This window comes from Pagrus major, chromosome 5 (assembly GCF_040436345.1).
Source record: "Pagrus major chromosome 5, Pma_NU_1.0".
NCBI lineage: Eukaryota > Metazoa > Chordata > Actinopteri > Spariformes > Sparidae > Pagrus > Pagrus major.
In genome coordinates this window covers 32,487,514-32,502,312 of record NC_133219.1, presented here as the reverse complement: position 1 = coordinate 32,502,312, position 14,799 = coordinate 32,487,514, and the positions used below count along the sequence as shown (strand labels likewise).

At 42.2% G+C, this 14,799-nt stretch overlaps 2 protein-coding genes across 4 annotated transcripts; one reads left to right on the top strand and one right to left on the bottom strand.

Moving 5' to 3' along the window:
• Window positions 1–2,248: 2,248 nt before the first annotated feature.
• On the bottom strand, window positions 2,249–5,796 carry selenop (selenoprotein P). Of its 2 annotated transcripts, none has more exons than XM_073466983.1 (5): window positions 5,706–5,796; window positions 4,845–5,075; window positions 4,302–4,514; window positions 4,098–4,215; window positions 2,249–3,994 (listed from the first exon to the last, which is right to left on the bottom strand). In XM_073466983.1, exons 2-5 carry the CDS (start codon window positions 5,045–5,047, stop codon window positions 3,668–3,670), a joined length of 861 nt encoding a protein of 286 aa, XP_073323084.1. In that variant the 5' UTR covers window positions 5,048–5,075; window positions 5,706–5,796; the 3' UTR covers window positions 2,249–3,667. The 2 variants fall into 2 exon arrangements, with proteins under 2 accessions (XP_073323084.1, XP_073323085.1); XM_073466984.1 differs by having other exon boundaries at window positions 4,845–5,078; window positions 5,706–5,795.
• Window positions 5,797–8,367: 2,571 nt separating this feature from the next.
• znf131 (zinc finger protein 131) lies at window positions 8,368–13,991 on the top strand. 2 transcript variants are annotated; one of them, XM_073466134.1, is made up of 9 exons: window positions 8,368–8,492; window positions 9,607–9,754; window positions 9,834–9,935; window positions 10,477–10,624; window positions 10,728–10,836; window positions 10,937–11,131; window positions 11,275–11,650; window positions 11,780–11,910; window positions 12,936–13,991. In XM_073466134.1, the coding sequence occupies exons 2-9, from the start codon at window positions 9,625–9,627 to the stop codon at window positions 13,455–13,457; spliced, it is 1,713 nt and encodes a 570-aa protein (XP_073322235.1). In that variant the 5' UTR covers window positions 8,368–8,492; window positions 9,607–9,624; the 3' UTR covers window positions 13,458–13,991. The 2 variants fall into 2 exon arrangements, with proteins under 2 accessions (XP_073322235.1, XP_073322236.1); XM_073466135.1 differs by lacking the exon at window positions 8,368–8,492 and adding an exon at window positions 8,648–8,725.
• Window positions 13,992–14,799: the final 808 nt, after the last annotated feature.

The window sequence follows — 14,799 nt, the reverse complement described above, 5'->3', positions numbered from 1 at the left end:
ATTCAGCTGGCTTAATAAGATCTTGTTACTGATTGCAAATTCAATTCAGTTTTAAATGCGACTCCGCAAACTTTGTTCACATGATCTCCTTAACTCACTGCCAACTGTCTATAAAAGTACACAGAGGCAGCATGCTGCACATTAAAGGTCAGCCCAGATCAGCGCTCAGTTACAGAAAAGGATGCTAATGAACAAAATGTACAGCCCACTGTGGGAGAGTTCAAATGCAAATTGTTTTGTGTATGAGAGAAGGCAAAATAGGAATTGTGCGGTGGCTCTAGGGTGGAGAGTGAGCGCACTTGTTTGTGAGCAACACAGAGGCACTTTGTGTGTGTGAATGAGTTCACAAAGTGTGTGGTTGTCTCTCTCTCCCTCTCTGGCGCTGCTGGACTAAGTGGAGAGGAAACGGCCGCAGAAACAGTTGTGCATCGTGGGGAAAGCGTATCGGACAATTAAGACAGAGGCTGTGTATTGCACTGCTCTGTGTGGGGCTGATTGAATCAGAGAGACAGACACTCACAGCTCTTCGTCTCAGGACATTGCAGGTAATTACCCATAAGTCACTGTTCCCCTGTATTGGATCTTCAGCCCAATTACGCCCACACAAGCAGTCCACCTCGGCCTCATTTATTACCTCCGGTTGCTTGTTGACCTTTTCAGACACACAGTCCAACAGGCAATTCAGATACATTAGACCGAGCAGAGGGTGTTGCACTTGCACAAGTGTTAGCATAGAGAAATGAGCTTGAGATGCTCAGTCTCCATAGCACACTCGTTAATACAAGTACAGACAAACAAACAATAACAAATGGACAGGTTATATATAGAACAAAAGCTATTTCCTTATTGTGTTTTCTATCTTCTACAGTCCATCATTAGTATCAACAAAACCGAAAAAGATGCGAACAAGTGTTCCATAAATCCAGAGTATGTGTATGCATGTATGTCACAGACCAGTAAGGCTCAGGGTTCAAGGTTAATTTATTATTCTACAAACCATCTCTGTTCACCACTCTGCAAGATTGTTGATTTCCTTCCTATACGAGCTCTCATCGTTGTTTCTAATGTGGCCAATGATGGTGGTGTCATCCACATACTTCACAACAGAGCTCATGGTTGTACAGTGTGAACAGGAGGGGGCTGAGCACACAGTGACAGTGTCTGCCAATCCAAACTGTCTGGGGTCTGTTTGTAAGGAAGTCCAATTTCCAATTTTGTGGAACTCAAGCCCAGAGTGTTAAGTTTTCCAATCAACTTCATGGGTGAGATTGTATTGAAATCAACAGCATTCTGATGTAGCTAATCCTATTTTCCAGGTGTGTGAACACTGAGTGGAGAGCAGTGGATATGGCATCCTGTGGATCTGTTGCTATATGTGTGTGTGTGTGTGTGTGTGTGTGTGTGTGTGTATGTATTTGCATTTTAATTTTAAATGAGCTCCATTAAAAGTGAAAGCATTTCCTGAAATGACGAGAGCTCACTTTCATCCCGTACAAACTATTCCTGCACATATTTCAAGCTGGTACTGGACATGCGATTGATGTGTAGCTCATGTGCATGCAAAAATCAGGATAGCTTGAACCACTGGAATTGAAATTGCATGTGTTTGCACATGAATGACAGACCACAATGGAGAAAGTTGGCTAATAAGCATGAGTAATTCATCAGAGTGAAAAGGCCACTTTGGTTAATGACCTGAAGTGAAGAGCCTCTCTGTTAAAAGCTCATTTGGGTGGAGTTGTCAAAGAATGTGGTAAGCCTGCACGAGGTCAGTAAGGAGGACAAGCTCCATCAGTAAACCCACCCGTTTGCTGAGAAGAGTGTGGTTGTGTTTTATTGTCTGGACCTTCATCGCCATCTGCAGACAGATATTGGGTTAACAGCACCCCTTATAAATAAAATTACTCCAAAATAAGTGAAAACAGTTTAATCTACTTAACAGTAGAAGGGCGTATGTGTATATTTGTACTTTAATAGTATGCTACACACTCTTACGAAGATCCTAAATGTACAAGTATTGTTTGTAAAATGATCCCTCTGCTTTGTTGAAGTCACGTGTCCAACCTCTCAGGCACGTGCAGGCTAGTTGCCAAATACCACCAAGAGTCACTCCCCTCAGATGTACAATCCACGGCAGACCCCACAATTCCTCTTACGCAGCACATTTGACACTCAGCGTGCTTAAATATATACATTCACAGTCAACTTTTTTGTTTTAACTTGGACAAGAACACACACACACAAGCTATGAAACTAACTCAACCATCTTTATTCAACTCTCAGTTTCCATGTTTGACATCTTGAACACAATACAGTTCACTGTGCAAGCATCAGGTTTTCAGGGTGACTTGCGTCTTCCCCCTAGAAGCCTTCATTAAGTACAGAGCGTATTCCATCATTGTTTCGCTCTCTTTTTCCCTCTCAACTTTCCTAAGTCATGTTTTGTTTTGTTTTTGTAAGCAAGCTTGTGTAAATGTGTGCAATTTGCAACCCACAGCAAATCTAGAAAATAATGTGCATGTTTGTGGTAGAAGATACACCTGATATATGTTTAAGCTTGTGGACTTCACCCAGTGCAAAGTAAAAAAAGAAGTCATTCGTGGTAGTTACTGCTGTTATATGTGCTCGTGATCAGTTGCATGCCCTACAGACAAACACATCATTGATATAAACTTTTTTAGGTTTGCTTTTCGATGTTTTTTAGGACTTTTTGCCCCATTAACGGGCCAGTGCTTTTAGGTTTCCCCCATAAAAGATTGCGGGTAATTCACAGAATTTGATGACCTGTAATAATATCTTCAGTCATTCTTCTTTAATAATTTGTTTTGGCAGTATTTGCAGATTCTGTTCTGTTTCCTCAAATATCCTCCAATTACGAACTTTAAAATGTTTTCCAGTGTTTGTCATGTTCCTGAAGTTCCCTCTCCTCTCTCTCCTGCCTGACTTCAAACAGACGCCACTAGAGCATAGTTTCTGCGCCTGGTTTCATAAAGGATGGAGAGAGCAAAGTGGAGGAGGCACTTCATGAACATGGCAACCACATACACTCCTGAGAAAGGATGAGAGCGACCCACTGACAGACATACTGAGGTAGGTAAAATGTGACATCTTTAACCAGATTTTTTTTGTATCTGTTGCCAAATGTAACAAGTTAACAAGCTGCCAATACTTGCTTTGGTTGATTCATCTACCATATTTTGTCTTCATCACCTGTTTACCTACCCCATGCTGTCAGGGACTGCCCTGCCCTCTCTCAGGGTAATACTTGTTGGTAAAAAGAGCGCTTGGCCCCTGGTGTTTCTGGTGTGAGGCTGATATCAGAGTCAGCTTACAGCTGCTCTCATCCTCAGTTCACACCTTGGGGTCAGGCTCATTGGGTTGGCTGAGGCTGCTGTCACTCAGCAGGAGGCGAGCGTCACTGTCAGGTCTCCCTAACATTATTGGCTGCATCGCCTATCAGTCCGTGTCACTGTCAGGAGGCGGGAAGCGCCTCATTACAGTGTCAGAGACCGACCGGCTGATCGCTCCCTGCATCGCCAAACAGCCTGCGTCAGTGTCAGCATCAGCTGGCCTTAGGAGAAGCTTCATTGTCAGAGACTGCTGGCCACTGTCAGCTGTGCTTTGACTTTCACTTCGCCTTCTCCGACACTCAAGGCCTCACAGGGGCTCAGTTGGCCTCCTGTGGTATCTGGTGTATCTGCACTACTTGCTGCACCTGGCCTGCATCTAAATGATCTTGCCTTTGATCTTGATCTTGTCTGACACCTTGCTGACTTTGTCCATGGTCACCGCCATGTCTACCATGATGTCCATGGTGATGGCCATGGTTGTGATCATGGCCATGGCCATGGCCATCAGGGTGTTGCTGGCCATGATGACCATGGTGATGTCCATGATGGTGACCCTGTCCTGTGTCTTCTTCTGCAGGGGGGACTGCGTCTGCGTCAGGCTGTGCATCTGCTTTCTCTTTGCACTCCTCTGGGATCTCAGCACTCTGTGGAAAAATCAAGAGAAATGAAAACAGAGACAAAAGAGATTATCTTTCACATAAACATAACACAATTTTCTGTTTTTTGGCAGTTAAGCTTGGTCTGTACCTCATGCGTGCACTCGCCACACATGCGCTTGCAGTATGTATCTTTGATGGCACCCTCCACATGGCCTTGTCCAATGATGGAGTATGGAAGTGAAATGTGGTGGGTGAGACGGCCACACCTGATGGCAAAAAGACAGAAAAGAAAGGTGAATAAATTAAAAAAATAAATAAAAAATGAATGAGGTGTCCACTACAGGTCACAAACCTGTCATAAACGAAAAAGTCATCCTTCTCTCCTCCCAGTGTCTGCCAGACATCAGGCTGTTGGGCGTCCTGTTTGTAGAGTGTGATGTTCTCTGACAGTCGCTGTCCCAGCATGGCATGCAGGCGCTGTGCTTGCTCCCCCTGGTGGTTAACGACCATGTAGACCACATTGTTCAGACCCTGATTCTCCAGCTTCTGGCGCAGGCCGTCCATTCTGCTCAGATGAGAGGAAAAAAGGGAGATAAAAGGAGTTTGAAAATCAGTTGCCAGGAATCTGAATTGTTGATAAAGCTTTCCTGGATTGTCTGCTTAAGTATGAACAGGATGTATTTTTTCAACAGTGAACTAATAGTTGCATAGAAAGGACCAGTCTTAGCTTGCTGGCAGCCAATTATGCAAGCCTTGCAGAATGGGCATAATATATATATATCTGATATTTTACTTACTAAGCAGTGTGAATGCCATGCTTTACCACAGATTTAGGACTGTTTGGCATAACCAAAGGTCAAGAGGTCATATTGGCCAACACATGAAGGCCATGTACCTGGCAGCCTGCACCAAGCAGAACAATCAGCTGGCCTGGAAAAGGGCCACCACCGTCACCCGACCCATAGCCTCCTTCATCGGATCCACCTCCCCTATCTTCCAGGCTGGTGGCAGCTGACAGCGAGGCCCGCCTCCGTCACTCTCTGCACCGCCCCCGTGGAGCAGGCAGAGAGTGAGGAGCAGGCTGAGGCACGCCCACATCCCTGCGCCGCCTCCTCACTGCACCAATCTGCTGAGCACAGAGAGGGAAGAGATAGTGGTGGGGAGAAGGGAGAAGTTGGGAAAGGGCCGCAGAGAGGGCAGAGGGAGGAGATTGGCAAAACTCATTACAAAATCAGTTGGGATTGCACAAACATTTCTCGAGAAGGGTTATCATTTTTACATTCCCAGAAGAGGTGTCCTCCCAAACTGTTCACTCCTCCACTCCTCCACTTGAGTGAAAAGAGTAATCAGGGTGAACAAAGCAATTTTTTTGTAGTTCCCCAATCTGTGCTCTTGTTGTTTTTGTGCAAATCTATGCTAATAGGTACACAGTAACTACAAAGAAACAGCATATAGGTGAACAGGAGGCACGCTTCAATGTCTAAAACTTCTGCAGTGCATCACCACATGTATGACAGGTTAAATAATGCAGAAAAATGGTTCAGTGGCTGGCTAAGATACATTGATAAACCTCAAACACCATGAAAACATTGCATTTACCAAAGTTAAGTAAAAAAAAGTATACTGTAAAATCCCCTTATATCCTGTTTTTTAGCATTTATCTATTCATTTAGCATAGTTACAACGCGAAACACCAAATAAACAAACTGTGCTTTCTGAGTATTCACTCTCAAATGTAAAGTATTCTCTCACTTACCGAATGGTTAAAAAGTTTCCTTCTCTCTGCTCAACTCTGTGTTGCTGCAACTCCTCGAACAAAAAACAAGTCTCTTCCTCTCCTGCTCCCCCCTTTTATACTCTGCCTGTTGTTTTTCTATCTGGATGGGGGACAAAGTTCATTCACGGCTGTATGCTGATGTCTACACTTTTCTCAAGTTAAACAGCGCATGCATCCTCCTCAGTGACAAGATACAAAAACCCTTTTCATGGAAAATGTTTTGTAGCAACTGGCAGTCTGACAAATTCCTTCAGGGGAACAGTGTGAGGAGTAAAAGTGACCTCCTTTAACGGCTGGTTAAGATATGTCAGCTCTGGAGATAGTGCATGCATTTGCCTTGCAAATCACACACTTTTACAATGTTAAAGTATATTATAGAGGTATATTATGACCATGGAAGAACATTGTGCAATGCATGTTTTTTTACTTTGAGCATAGAGAGGGGAAGTGAAAAGGACAGAGGGCGGGACTCTGGTCTGTGTCCAGCATGTTTCTACATGTCCCACACAAACACAGCTGGACAGGACTCCTTCAATATGCACAAATGGAATAATCTAAGCATTCCTTGATAGAAAGTATCCAAAAGTTGTATACACACAGACAGTAAAAGCAAGCAAATTATGTTCTTACAGTTCAGGGCAGGCCAGAAAAATATAAGTAACTAATTAGAAAAGCGGGATTTAGCTCACTGAAGCAACAGGGGAAGCTGAAAAGATTAACTATACACTGATTGAGGAGGGATGAAGAACAAGACAGTAGAAAGAAAGAAAAAATCCATCAGCTGCTGAAGCTAATGTACAGCTCACTGCACTTACATCAAAACGTCACTACTGTAAACGGTCTCAAAGTCCGATCAGGTGGGTGATTGTCTGTCTGCAGATACAAGCCATGCAGGTCAGGGCAGTGAGATCACTGTTACGAGATCACTAAGGTCAAAGGCCAGCTTTAACTAGGCCAGCAAATGTCAGTGACATTGTGTTCCAACAAAGAATAAAATTCATTCGAACACACTGTCAAGAAAAGTAACACCACAATATCAGACAATCTAATACAGCAGTCCTGCAGTAAGTATATTTGCAGGTTGTTTTATATCTGCATCCGAGATGTGCTTATTTTTCCTCCATGTGATTTTAAGGTTGTATTTTGCGATGTGTCAAAAGTGTTCCTGCACTGTGTCCACCCCCTGTATATCTCTGCAACAGCCACAGCTGTAAGTCCTCTCAATTAAAAATTTGAGATAGTGGTGAAGACATGTACAAGAGCTAATTTCCTGCCCCTTGACCTGGCCACACAGTACGCTTTAACATTTGGGAATGCGCCTTGCAGCCAAACAAACAAGCGGCATTAAATGCATACTGACATGGAGGGAAGCACTGCAAATATCCCCCAAGTGGAAACTAAATTAAAAATGAAGATCTACAAGGACACATGCAAACAGAGTACAGCAAAAAAAACAAATGGAGGCTGTGTTGAATTAGTTGCAGCATAAAACATCCATCAGTGTGCATAATAAAAGTGGGTATCATTATATAACACCACCTATGAGATGTGACTGGTGTGGCAGCTGATACAGCAGAGCATGAAATGTTACCTAGAATTGTGCTGAGGACTGGCTTATTCTACGACCCAGTGTTACTCATTTACAGCGTAAAGGACACAGTGACCTGCATGTAAGAATGCGTATCAGTAAATTTCCAGAGATCTGACTTGATAATATTCACACTGAAGTTTACCAAATAACTAACACTGAAAGGTGATGCAGGTGGTGCGATATCTTAAAAATGCATCATAGTATATGCCTCACACTCAATCTGCTGTTGTTAACTCCTTTGCACTTGATTTCTTATCATAAAACACTGCTCTATGATGAAACACTTCAGTTCATACATGTTTTCCATTCATACTGTTTGTGCACTTTTGAGTTGTAACATTTGTAACATAGTTAGTAAAACAGACACATCATTATGTACAGTTTTGTCTTTTCTTTCCTTCCTTTGTAATTTATAACGCTGTATTCACTGACCGTCATGTTCCTTCATTCAGTGCATCATCATTTGTACTTTGCACCTCCCTTTATTTCCCATGTCTATGTTCATCAACTTTTAATTCATTTTACTGCAGCCATATATTTTATTTGATTGTGTAGATTTATTCTACAGTGCATATTGAGGATCCTCTATCACAAAGATGTATTCCCAAAGAATACATTTGTATCTTATCTCTTTTAAGACTTTAACTCTTGCATAATCTGGTATCTTAGATAGAAGATCTTGATAATTCATCAACCACAGTTTAGCAGTAACAATGATAGCCTACATAATACATTACTTGATGTGAATGTTCAATCAAGGCTATGATAAAAAGTTGTAACTTTCTGCATTAACAGAAACATTAGCCTATGAAAATACTTGGTGTTGGCATTATTATTACTTTCAAATGAATAGCTGCAGCTGATAATGAAATTAATTGAATCGTAATTGAATCTGGAAAACACTTTTATCTGTTTCTGTAATTGTTTGTTTGCTTGATTCAGAGCAGCCATGATAACACAGGTATGAACAGAAGAACATGTAAACACACGTCACTCACCGCTGTCACTAGGCAACGTTCCTCGGCGTCCTGGACTTCGCAAGGGTTTCTGGGAATCCGAGGCCCGAGGGCTGAACGACCGCCCTTTTCGGAGCTACGAGAGTAGAACAGCAGTTCATGCGTCGAGGGAAATATTATCGCGAAACAACTTTCTGAAGCAGCGTAACCAGACTTGAGGTACGTATACCGATTGTTTGCAACGTGTATTTTGACGCTCGGGGGTTATAATCGGGAAATCTGTCTGGGAAATGTGTATTTTAATGCGCGGTTTGATGACGTAATGTTGATTGTCAAACGCGAAATGGCGAGCGTGCTAAGAGGCCCGTTACGCGCAACACTCTGCGATTGTACCATGAATATTTGCCTCACGTGCCTGTATCGAAAGGATTATATATATATGAGTAGACCTGGTAAGTTGGGGTTTGGTTACGTATATTTCTTTTGTATGTTAAATGACCAATTTTGCTCGTCGTTGGGCGGAAGGACTGTATGTTTGCTAGTTGAGCTAACATCTAGCTGGGCTAGCAAAGCGTTAACGTTAGCCAAATGACTAACGGAGTGTCAGGTCATTGGTTGAATTACATGCCCTCCCATGGCACGTCAGGGAAACTTAGCAGGCTGTATTTTCTTTGTTATTCACTTTATTTCGGAGGTTCTGGCAACGTCCATCCTGATACAGTAGTGATGTGGTTCTCGGGGGGCCTACAACTTGACTTCCTTGTTCTGTGCAATAGTGTTGTCATGCAAAGCCCTTTCTGCTTTGAGACTGATGCATTTACTTTCTTTAAATCTTGTACTATTTAATGACAGCCTTCCTTTACTGCTCAGATGCAGATCTGCCTGCTGTGCACCAAAACGTCAGACTGAAGTGATCAAAATTTTAAATGCATTTACTTAACATGTTATGATGTGTGGTTTTCCTCACGCAATTCTCTATTGTGAAGTTACTCGCAAAGGGACATGTTAGGTTGGGTACCTATTGCTTGCCAAAAACTGTGAAACCAGAGAGATTAGGACATGTGATACAGGGGTCTGAAGATGCAATGCAGGAATATGTATGGAGGGTCAGCTTTTTTCTCACTGTGTCATATAGGACAATGTGAGATTTGATCAGACTGTAGTGCAAAGGTTCTGGAGAGGGTTTTTTTCAGCCCGGTCAATTATTCTTTCCTTAAACATTGTTTTCTCAGTTCTCAATTCCATGGAGGAATTTGTAAGCAGGAGTCGAGGTTTAGCAAAGTGATTCGAGCTATAATAAGAATTGTATGTTCATCTTCTCTCTTCAATGCAGAGAGGGATAAGGTCAATAATGACGGCTGAGGTGGAGGTCGAGTTGGAGGGAGGCAAGGAGTACCCAGCACATTACAAAGTCATGATGGACAAACTTAATGAGCAACGACAGCTGGACCAGTTCACAGACATTACGTTGATTGTGGATGGTAAGTAAGCATACATCATAGGTCATCATCATAACATTCCTCAGTAGATCTTATTCACCCAGCTTCTTGTGTCTTGCAGGACACCAGTTCAGAGCCCATAAAGCAGTGTTGGCTGCATGCAGTCAGTTTTTCCATAAATTCTTCCAGGATTTCACCCAGGAGCCTCTGGTGGAGATAGAAGGTAACCTGAGCTTCAATTAGATTTAGATTAAAAAGAAAAATCAGACAGCTCTTCAGGTGGAGGAAATACAGGGAGACTGTTAACCTCTTGCTTGCAAGACAAAAAAAATGTGGATTTTTATCTAACCACCCAAACTCTCTGCATCCATAACACCTTTTTACACCAAAATTGGCGACTGTGTGTTTTTGTTAAACATGGGTAAAACCGCTAGATTCTAACGGGGTTTCAACCCAGGTTGAAAAATGTCAATGTCTTTTATTATGCATTTGTGAAACTAAAGTGACCAATTTGACATTGTCCATTATAAACATATTGTAAGACTGTATTTAAAATAAATCAACACCTAATCTTATACATTAGAACAGTAAATGCAACTAAACATCTTCAGCCTACTAGTAATTGCTAAGCTTCATACTGGATGTGCTTTATGTTCCAATAATGTCCAGCAAAATAAATGCAGCTACATATTTTCCTGCGTTTGTCACCATGTTATGTAAAACAGCTTTAACTTACCACTACGACTCTGTTGTACTCTTGACAGGAGTGAGTAATACAGCCTTTCGCCAGCTGATGGAGTTCACTTATACAGCAACTCTAGACATAAGTGGAGAAGAGGAGGCCTATGATGTGTGGAAGGCTGCCGAGTACCTCCAGATGCAAGAAGCCATCAAAGCCCTCGACAACAAAAAGTGAGACTTGCATACACTTTACATGTCACCTATTTTTGCTTGTGTCACTGTCATGATTCCTCAGTATTGTTACCTCTAATCAAGAGCCCATTTTCACTTGTAGGATAAATGAAAATCCGTCGCTGACAGCAAAGAGGAAAGGTAAAAAGCGGAAGATTGCTGAGACATCTAATGTGATTACAGAAACCTTACCTTCAGTGGAAGGGGAACAGGTAAGCATGTTCCAGATTAATTCTGAGTGGTAGCATTAAGTGAACCTTGCTTTGTCCACACATTTACTCTTCAAGACTGAATGTCGTCAATGTTCTCCAGGTGGAGATTGAGGTGATCGGGGAAGGAGCCATTGAGGAGGTGGAGGAGACTGGACTGGAGGAGGTGGTCGACGCCGCAAAAAATGCTCAGACGGGGTCAGATGACTCTGCTTTGGCTCTTCTTGCTGACATAACCAGCAAATATCAGCATGGGGAATCAACACTTCAGGTCATTAAGAAGGGAGGAATAGAAGAGGTATATTGAGTTGTATTTGTACAAAGTCTTGGTTCAAGCTGTTTCTTGTTATTTTCTTTTATTGGTTGGTAAATTATGTATATACAGTTAAAGTTCTAGATTTGAAAGATTAACCCTGCCTCGTCTGTGTTCGTGCTCGGCAGGAGGTGGTGTATCAGGAAGAAACTGTGACAGCCTCCAAGGTGCTGGAGAATGTCGAGGTCGTAGAGGTCCAGATTTCCCAAGTGGACAACATGTTCCGCTGCAACAAATGTGACCGTAGCTTCAAGTTGTACTACCACCTCAAACAGCACCTGAAAACACACCTGGGCTCACTGGAAAAGCCCCATGTCTGCAACCACTGTGGTAAAGCCTACACGCGGGAGGGCGCCTTGAAGCAGCACATCAGCACGTTTCATTTTGATGCAGAAGAGCTGTCTCGAAACCAGAAACCCCAAAAGAAAGTGCATATTTGTGAATACTGTAAAAAGCACTTTGACCACTTCGGCCACTTTAAGGAGCACCTACGGAAGCACACTGGTGAGAATGAAAAATAAAGCTGGTTTTGTTCAGATTAATATCCTAAATTCTCAATTTAGTACATTCAAAATTATATGTTGTTCAGTCTGACATTGAAATACTAGCTTGATTTTGTATTTCTCTCCGTAGGGGAAAAACCTTATGAGTGTCCAGATTGCCATGAGCGATTTGCTAGGAACAGCACGCTGAAGTGCCATATGGCAGCCTGTCAGAATGGGGCCGGAGCCAAGAAAGGACGCAAGAAACTCTATGAATGCCAGGTACAGTTTGTCCTGAATCAAGGCCATAAAATGCTCCCTTACCAGTACAGTGTCTGCTGTAGAAAAGAAAGATTTTCCTTTTTTCCCCATACCGTGTTGATGTTTTAATTCACTTAATGCAGAAAGACATAATGCCCAGACGTCTGATGTATGCCTCCTTTAGTATAAAGACTGATGAGTTGAATAATGTACTAATACAATGAATGATCTGATGTATTGTCATAGTTTCTTAGATGGTGATGGTTTACCTTAGACGTAGATGTAGTTAAAATTGAACAGTTATTGCTACAGTATATATAACAAGAGATACTGTATTCATATATGCTCCTGCCTGTTTATTGACAGCTTTTTCATTTGCATGAACCGCTTATCTAGAGTTATTGTTAACCCCAACACTTCAGTGTTATCAACAGAAGCTACAACATTGACAGTCCAGTTATACTTGGACTGTGTCGAGTCTATAAATAAACACACAATGACCCGCACAGAATAAATGCATGACATGCTGTAGCCAAATGAATCATTAAAGCTATAGGCCCTTATCCAGGACTCTACCTAAGTATTAAGTTAATCATGGTGTGTTGTTGGCTTTGAATTCAATGCTAGAGTTTTCTTCCACTGTTATAATAATAGAAGTTTTTAATTGGGTCTGGCAATGCACATGTCTGTTGTTGATTATTTGAAAATATGCCGACTGATAAAAGCTTTTGATTAAAAACCTTTCAATCAATTTCATTATAGCACCATGATATAGGCATATACAGAGTCAATGTCTGGGGGATATAATGTCCGATTGTCATGTATTGTTTTGTGTCGTGGTGTAGTTAACTAAATAGTGTGCTCCAGTTTCCTTCCCTCATGGTACAGTTAAAGACATATGTTGTTACCCCCCTTTACCACAAGAGGGAGTATACTCTGAGAGAGGGCTCCTGTCAGGAGTAAAGTCTTGCCAATAGTGCATTTGATGATCATCAAACGTTCTGTGTTCTTCTGTAACCATTATCTACCATTTTCTCCTCCATCAGGTCTGCAGCAGTGTATTTAACAGCTGGGACCAGTTCAAAGACCATCTTGTGAGCCACACAGGAGACAAGCCCAACCACTGCACCATGTGTGACATGTGGTTCACCCACCCAAAAGACCTAAAGGTCCACCTCAAGCAGATCCATTCCATTGAGGACAACAAGTCAAATGAAGAAGTGGTCGTCGCTGACTCTGCCGCTGCCGCCGTCCTAGCCGTCGCCACACAGAGCATAGAAGGCACCGAAACGGTCCTGCTGGATGACGGTATCCAGGTGGAGCACGTCACAGTGGAGCCCGTGGATGTGATGGAGATGGAGGAGACTGCAACAGTTGTGGTGGAGGACGGCGGGGTGGCAGAGATGTGTGAGGAGGACGTGGAGAGATTAAAGCAGGCCGGGGTGCAGATCCAGGTGGTGCACGTGACTCAAGTAGACGGGCAGCAGGTGGTGAACTCTCAGGTGGAAGTAGAGATGGAGGGTGAAGTGGTGAATGTTGTAGAGACAGAACAAGCAGTGGTCGTATGAGGACGTGAAGAGGACTCTTGTCAGCCCTGACCGGCTGCATTAATCTGTAGCAGACAGTTATTTTCCATAAGGAAACTGCATGTGGGATAAAGCATGTCACCTCAGTATGTCCGGCTGTGCGCCATCACAATGGACGACTCTGGTCCCACCACCCTCACTCTTGGAACTCTAAGTTACGGACAGAGTTATGGAGATGTATCATTTCCTGCTTATGATCCTGTATTTATTTCAAAGCTGTTTGCCATCATATCACATATTCATGGTGACTCATCAGTGCTTCATCAATTGTGTTTCATGTGTATTTTTTTCCCGTGTCCTTAATTTTTACCTCAAATGTACTGTTTGTGTCACTTGCCAAGACAATTTGACAATGAATGAAAAACATGTCGCGTTGCAGCTGATTAAACAGCTGGTGCTGATGTCCATCAGCGCTAATGCTGTCTTGCTACAGTTTTGTTCAAGCTAATTTTCATATTGACTGTTGGTGGTTTTGTAGGAAAATCTCTGATGCGGAATAAAAATTGGTTTCCAGAATGGTTCTACAAGTGTTGTTGATAATCTTAAAATTGAGATGGATACATGTAGAAGCGCTGTTCAGTTTATTACACCTTCAGAATGTTTTGTTGTAACTGCATTGTGAAAGAAATTGCTAATAGTTATGAATCCACAGGGAATTATCCTCCAACTCTGCGGCTCCTTTTAGCGCTACAGACTTTTGTGTCTTTTCACTCATTGATTCAGATGGAGCACACAGCGGTTATCAGTGAAAAAGCTTTGATAAACTTACTGTACCCAGCACTAAATGACAAAGGAGTATTTAGCAGACAGTTTCTCAGGAGTGGGTGGTAACTAACCAGAAACTGCATTCATCGGTGGCCAAAAACACAACTCAAAATAAATGCTTAAGTTGCTTCGTATCTACTGGATGTGTTAGGAAACAAGCCACAAAATGACTAATGGTAGAATGTCAGTGTTGTGTTTACATCTTTGTTCCACTGCCCCCAAGTGGCTAAAGAAAAGCAGTGTAGATTTGAGGAAGTTGATGTAATGCTCCTTAACCACGTGTACATTTAAAAGAAAATGTATTTGTATTCCCAGAATATTGCATCCTATGCTACTTACAACATCTCAAATATGCCACTGCTCATGTCAAAGATAACCAGCTGTATTACACTAAATACACACTAAAGTAGTCAAACTACAATTCTTTACATTATAGGCCTGCCACCTGGATAGATTGTCTCACTGCACTATATACGATGTGCTCCATAAATCTGACATCACATTGAAAATCTTTAATATTGTCACGTAAATCTGGAAATAATGAGAAAATTGAAAGTTG

Bases quoted from the DNA above. Each gene is read 5' to 3' on its own strand.
- znf131 (XM_073466134.1), top strand. From the start codon at position 9,625: ATGACGGCTGAGGTGGAGGTCGAGTTGGAGGGAGGCAAGGAGTACCCA. The intron at 9,755-9,833 runs GTAAGTAAGCAT...TGTGTCTTGCAG, and splicing joins CATTACGTTGATTGTGGATG to GACACCAGTTCAGAGCCCAT. The intron at 11,132-11,274 runs GTATATTGAGTT...CGTGCTCGGCAG, and splicing joins AGAAGGGAGGAATAGAAGAG to GAGGTGGTGTATCAGGAAGA.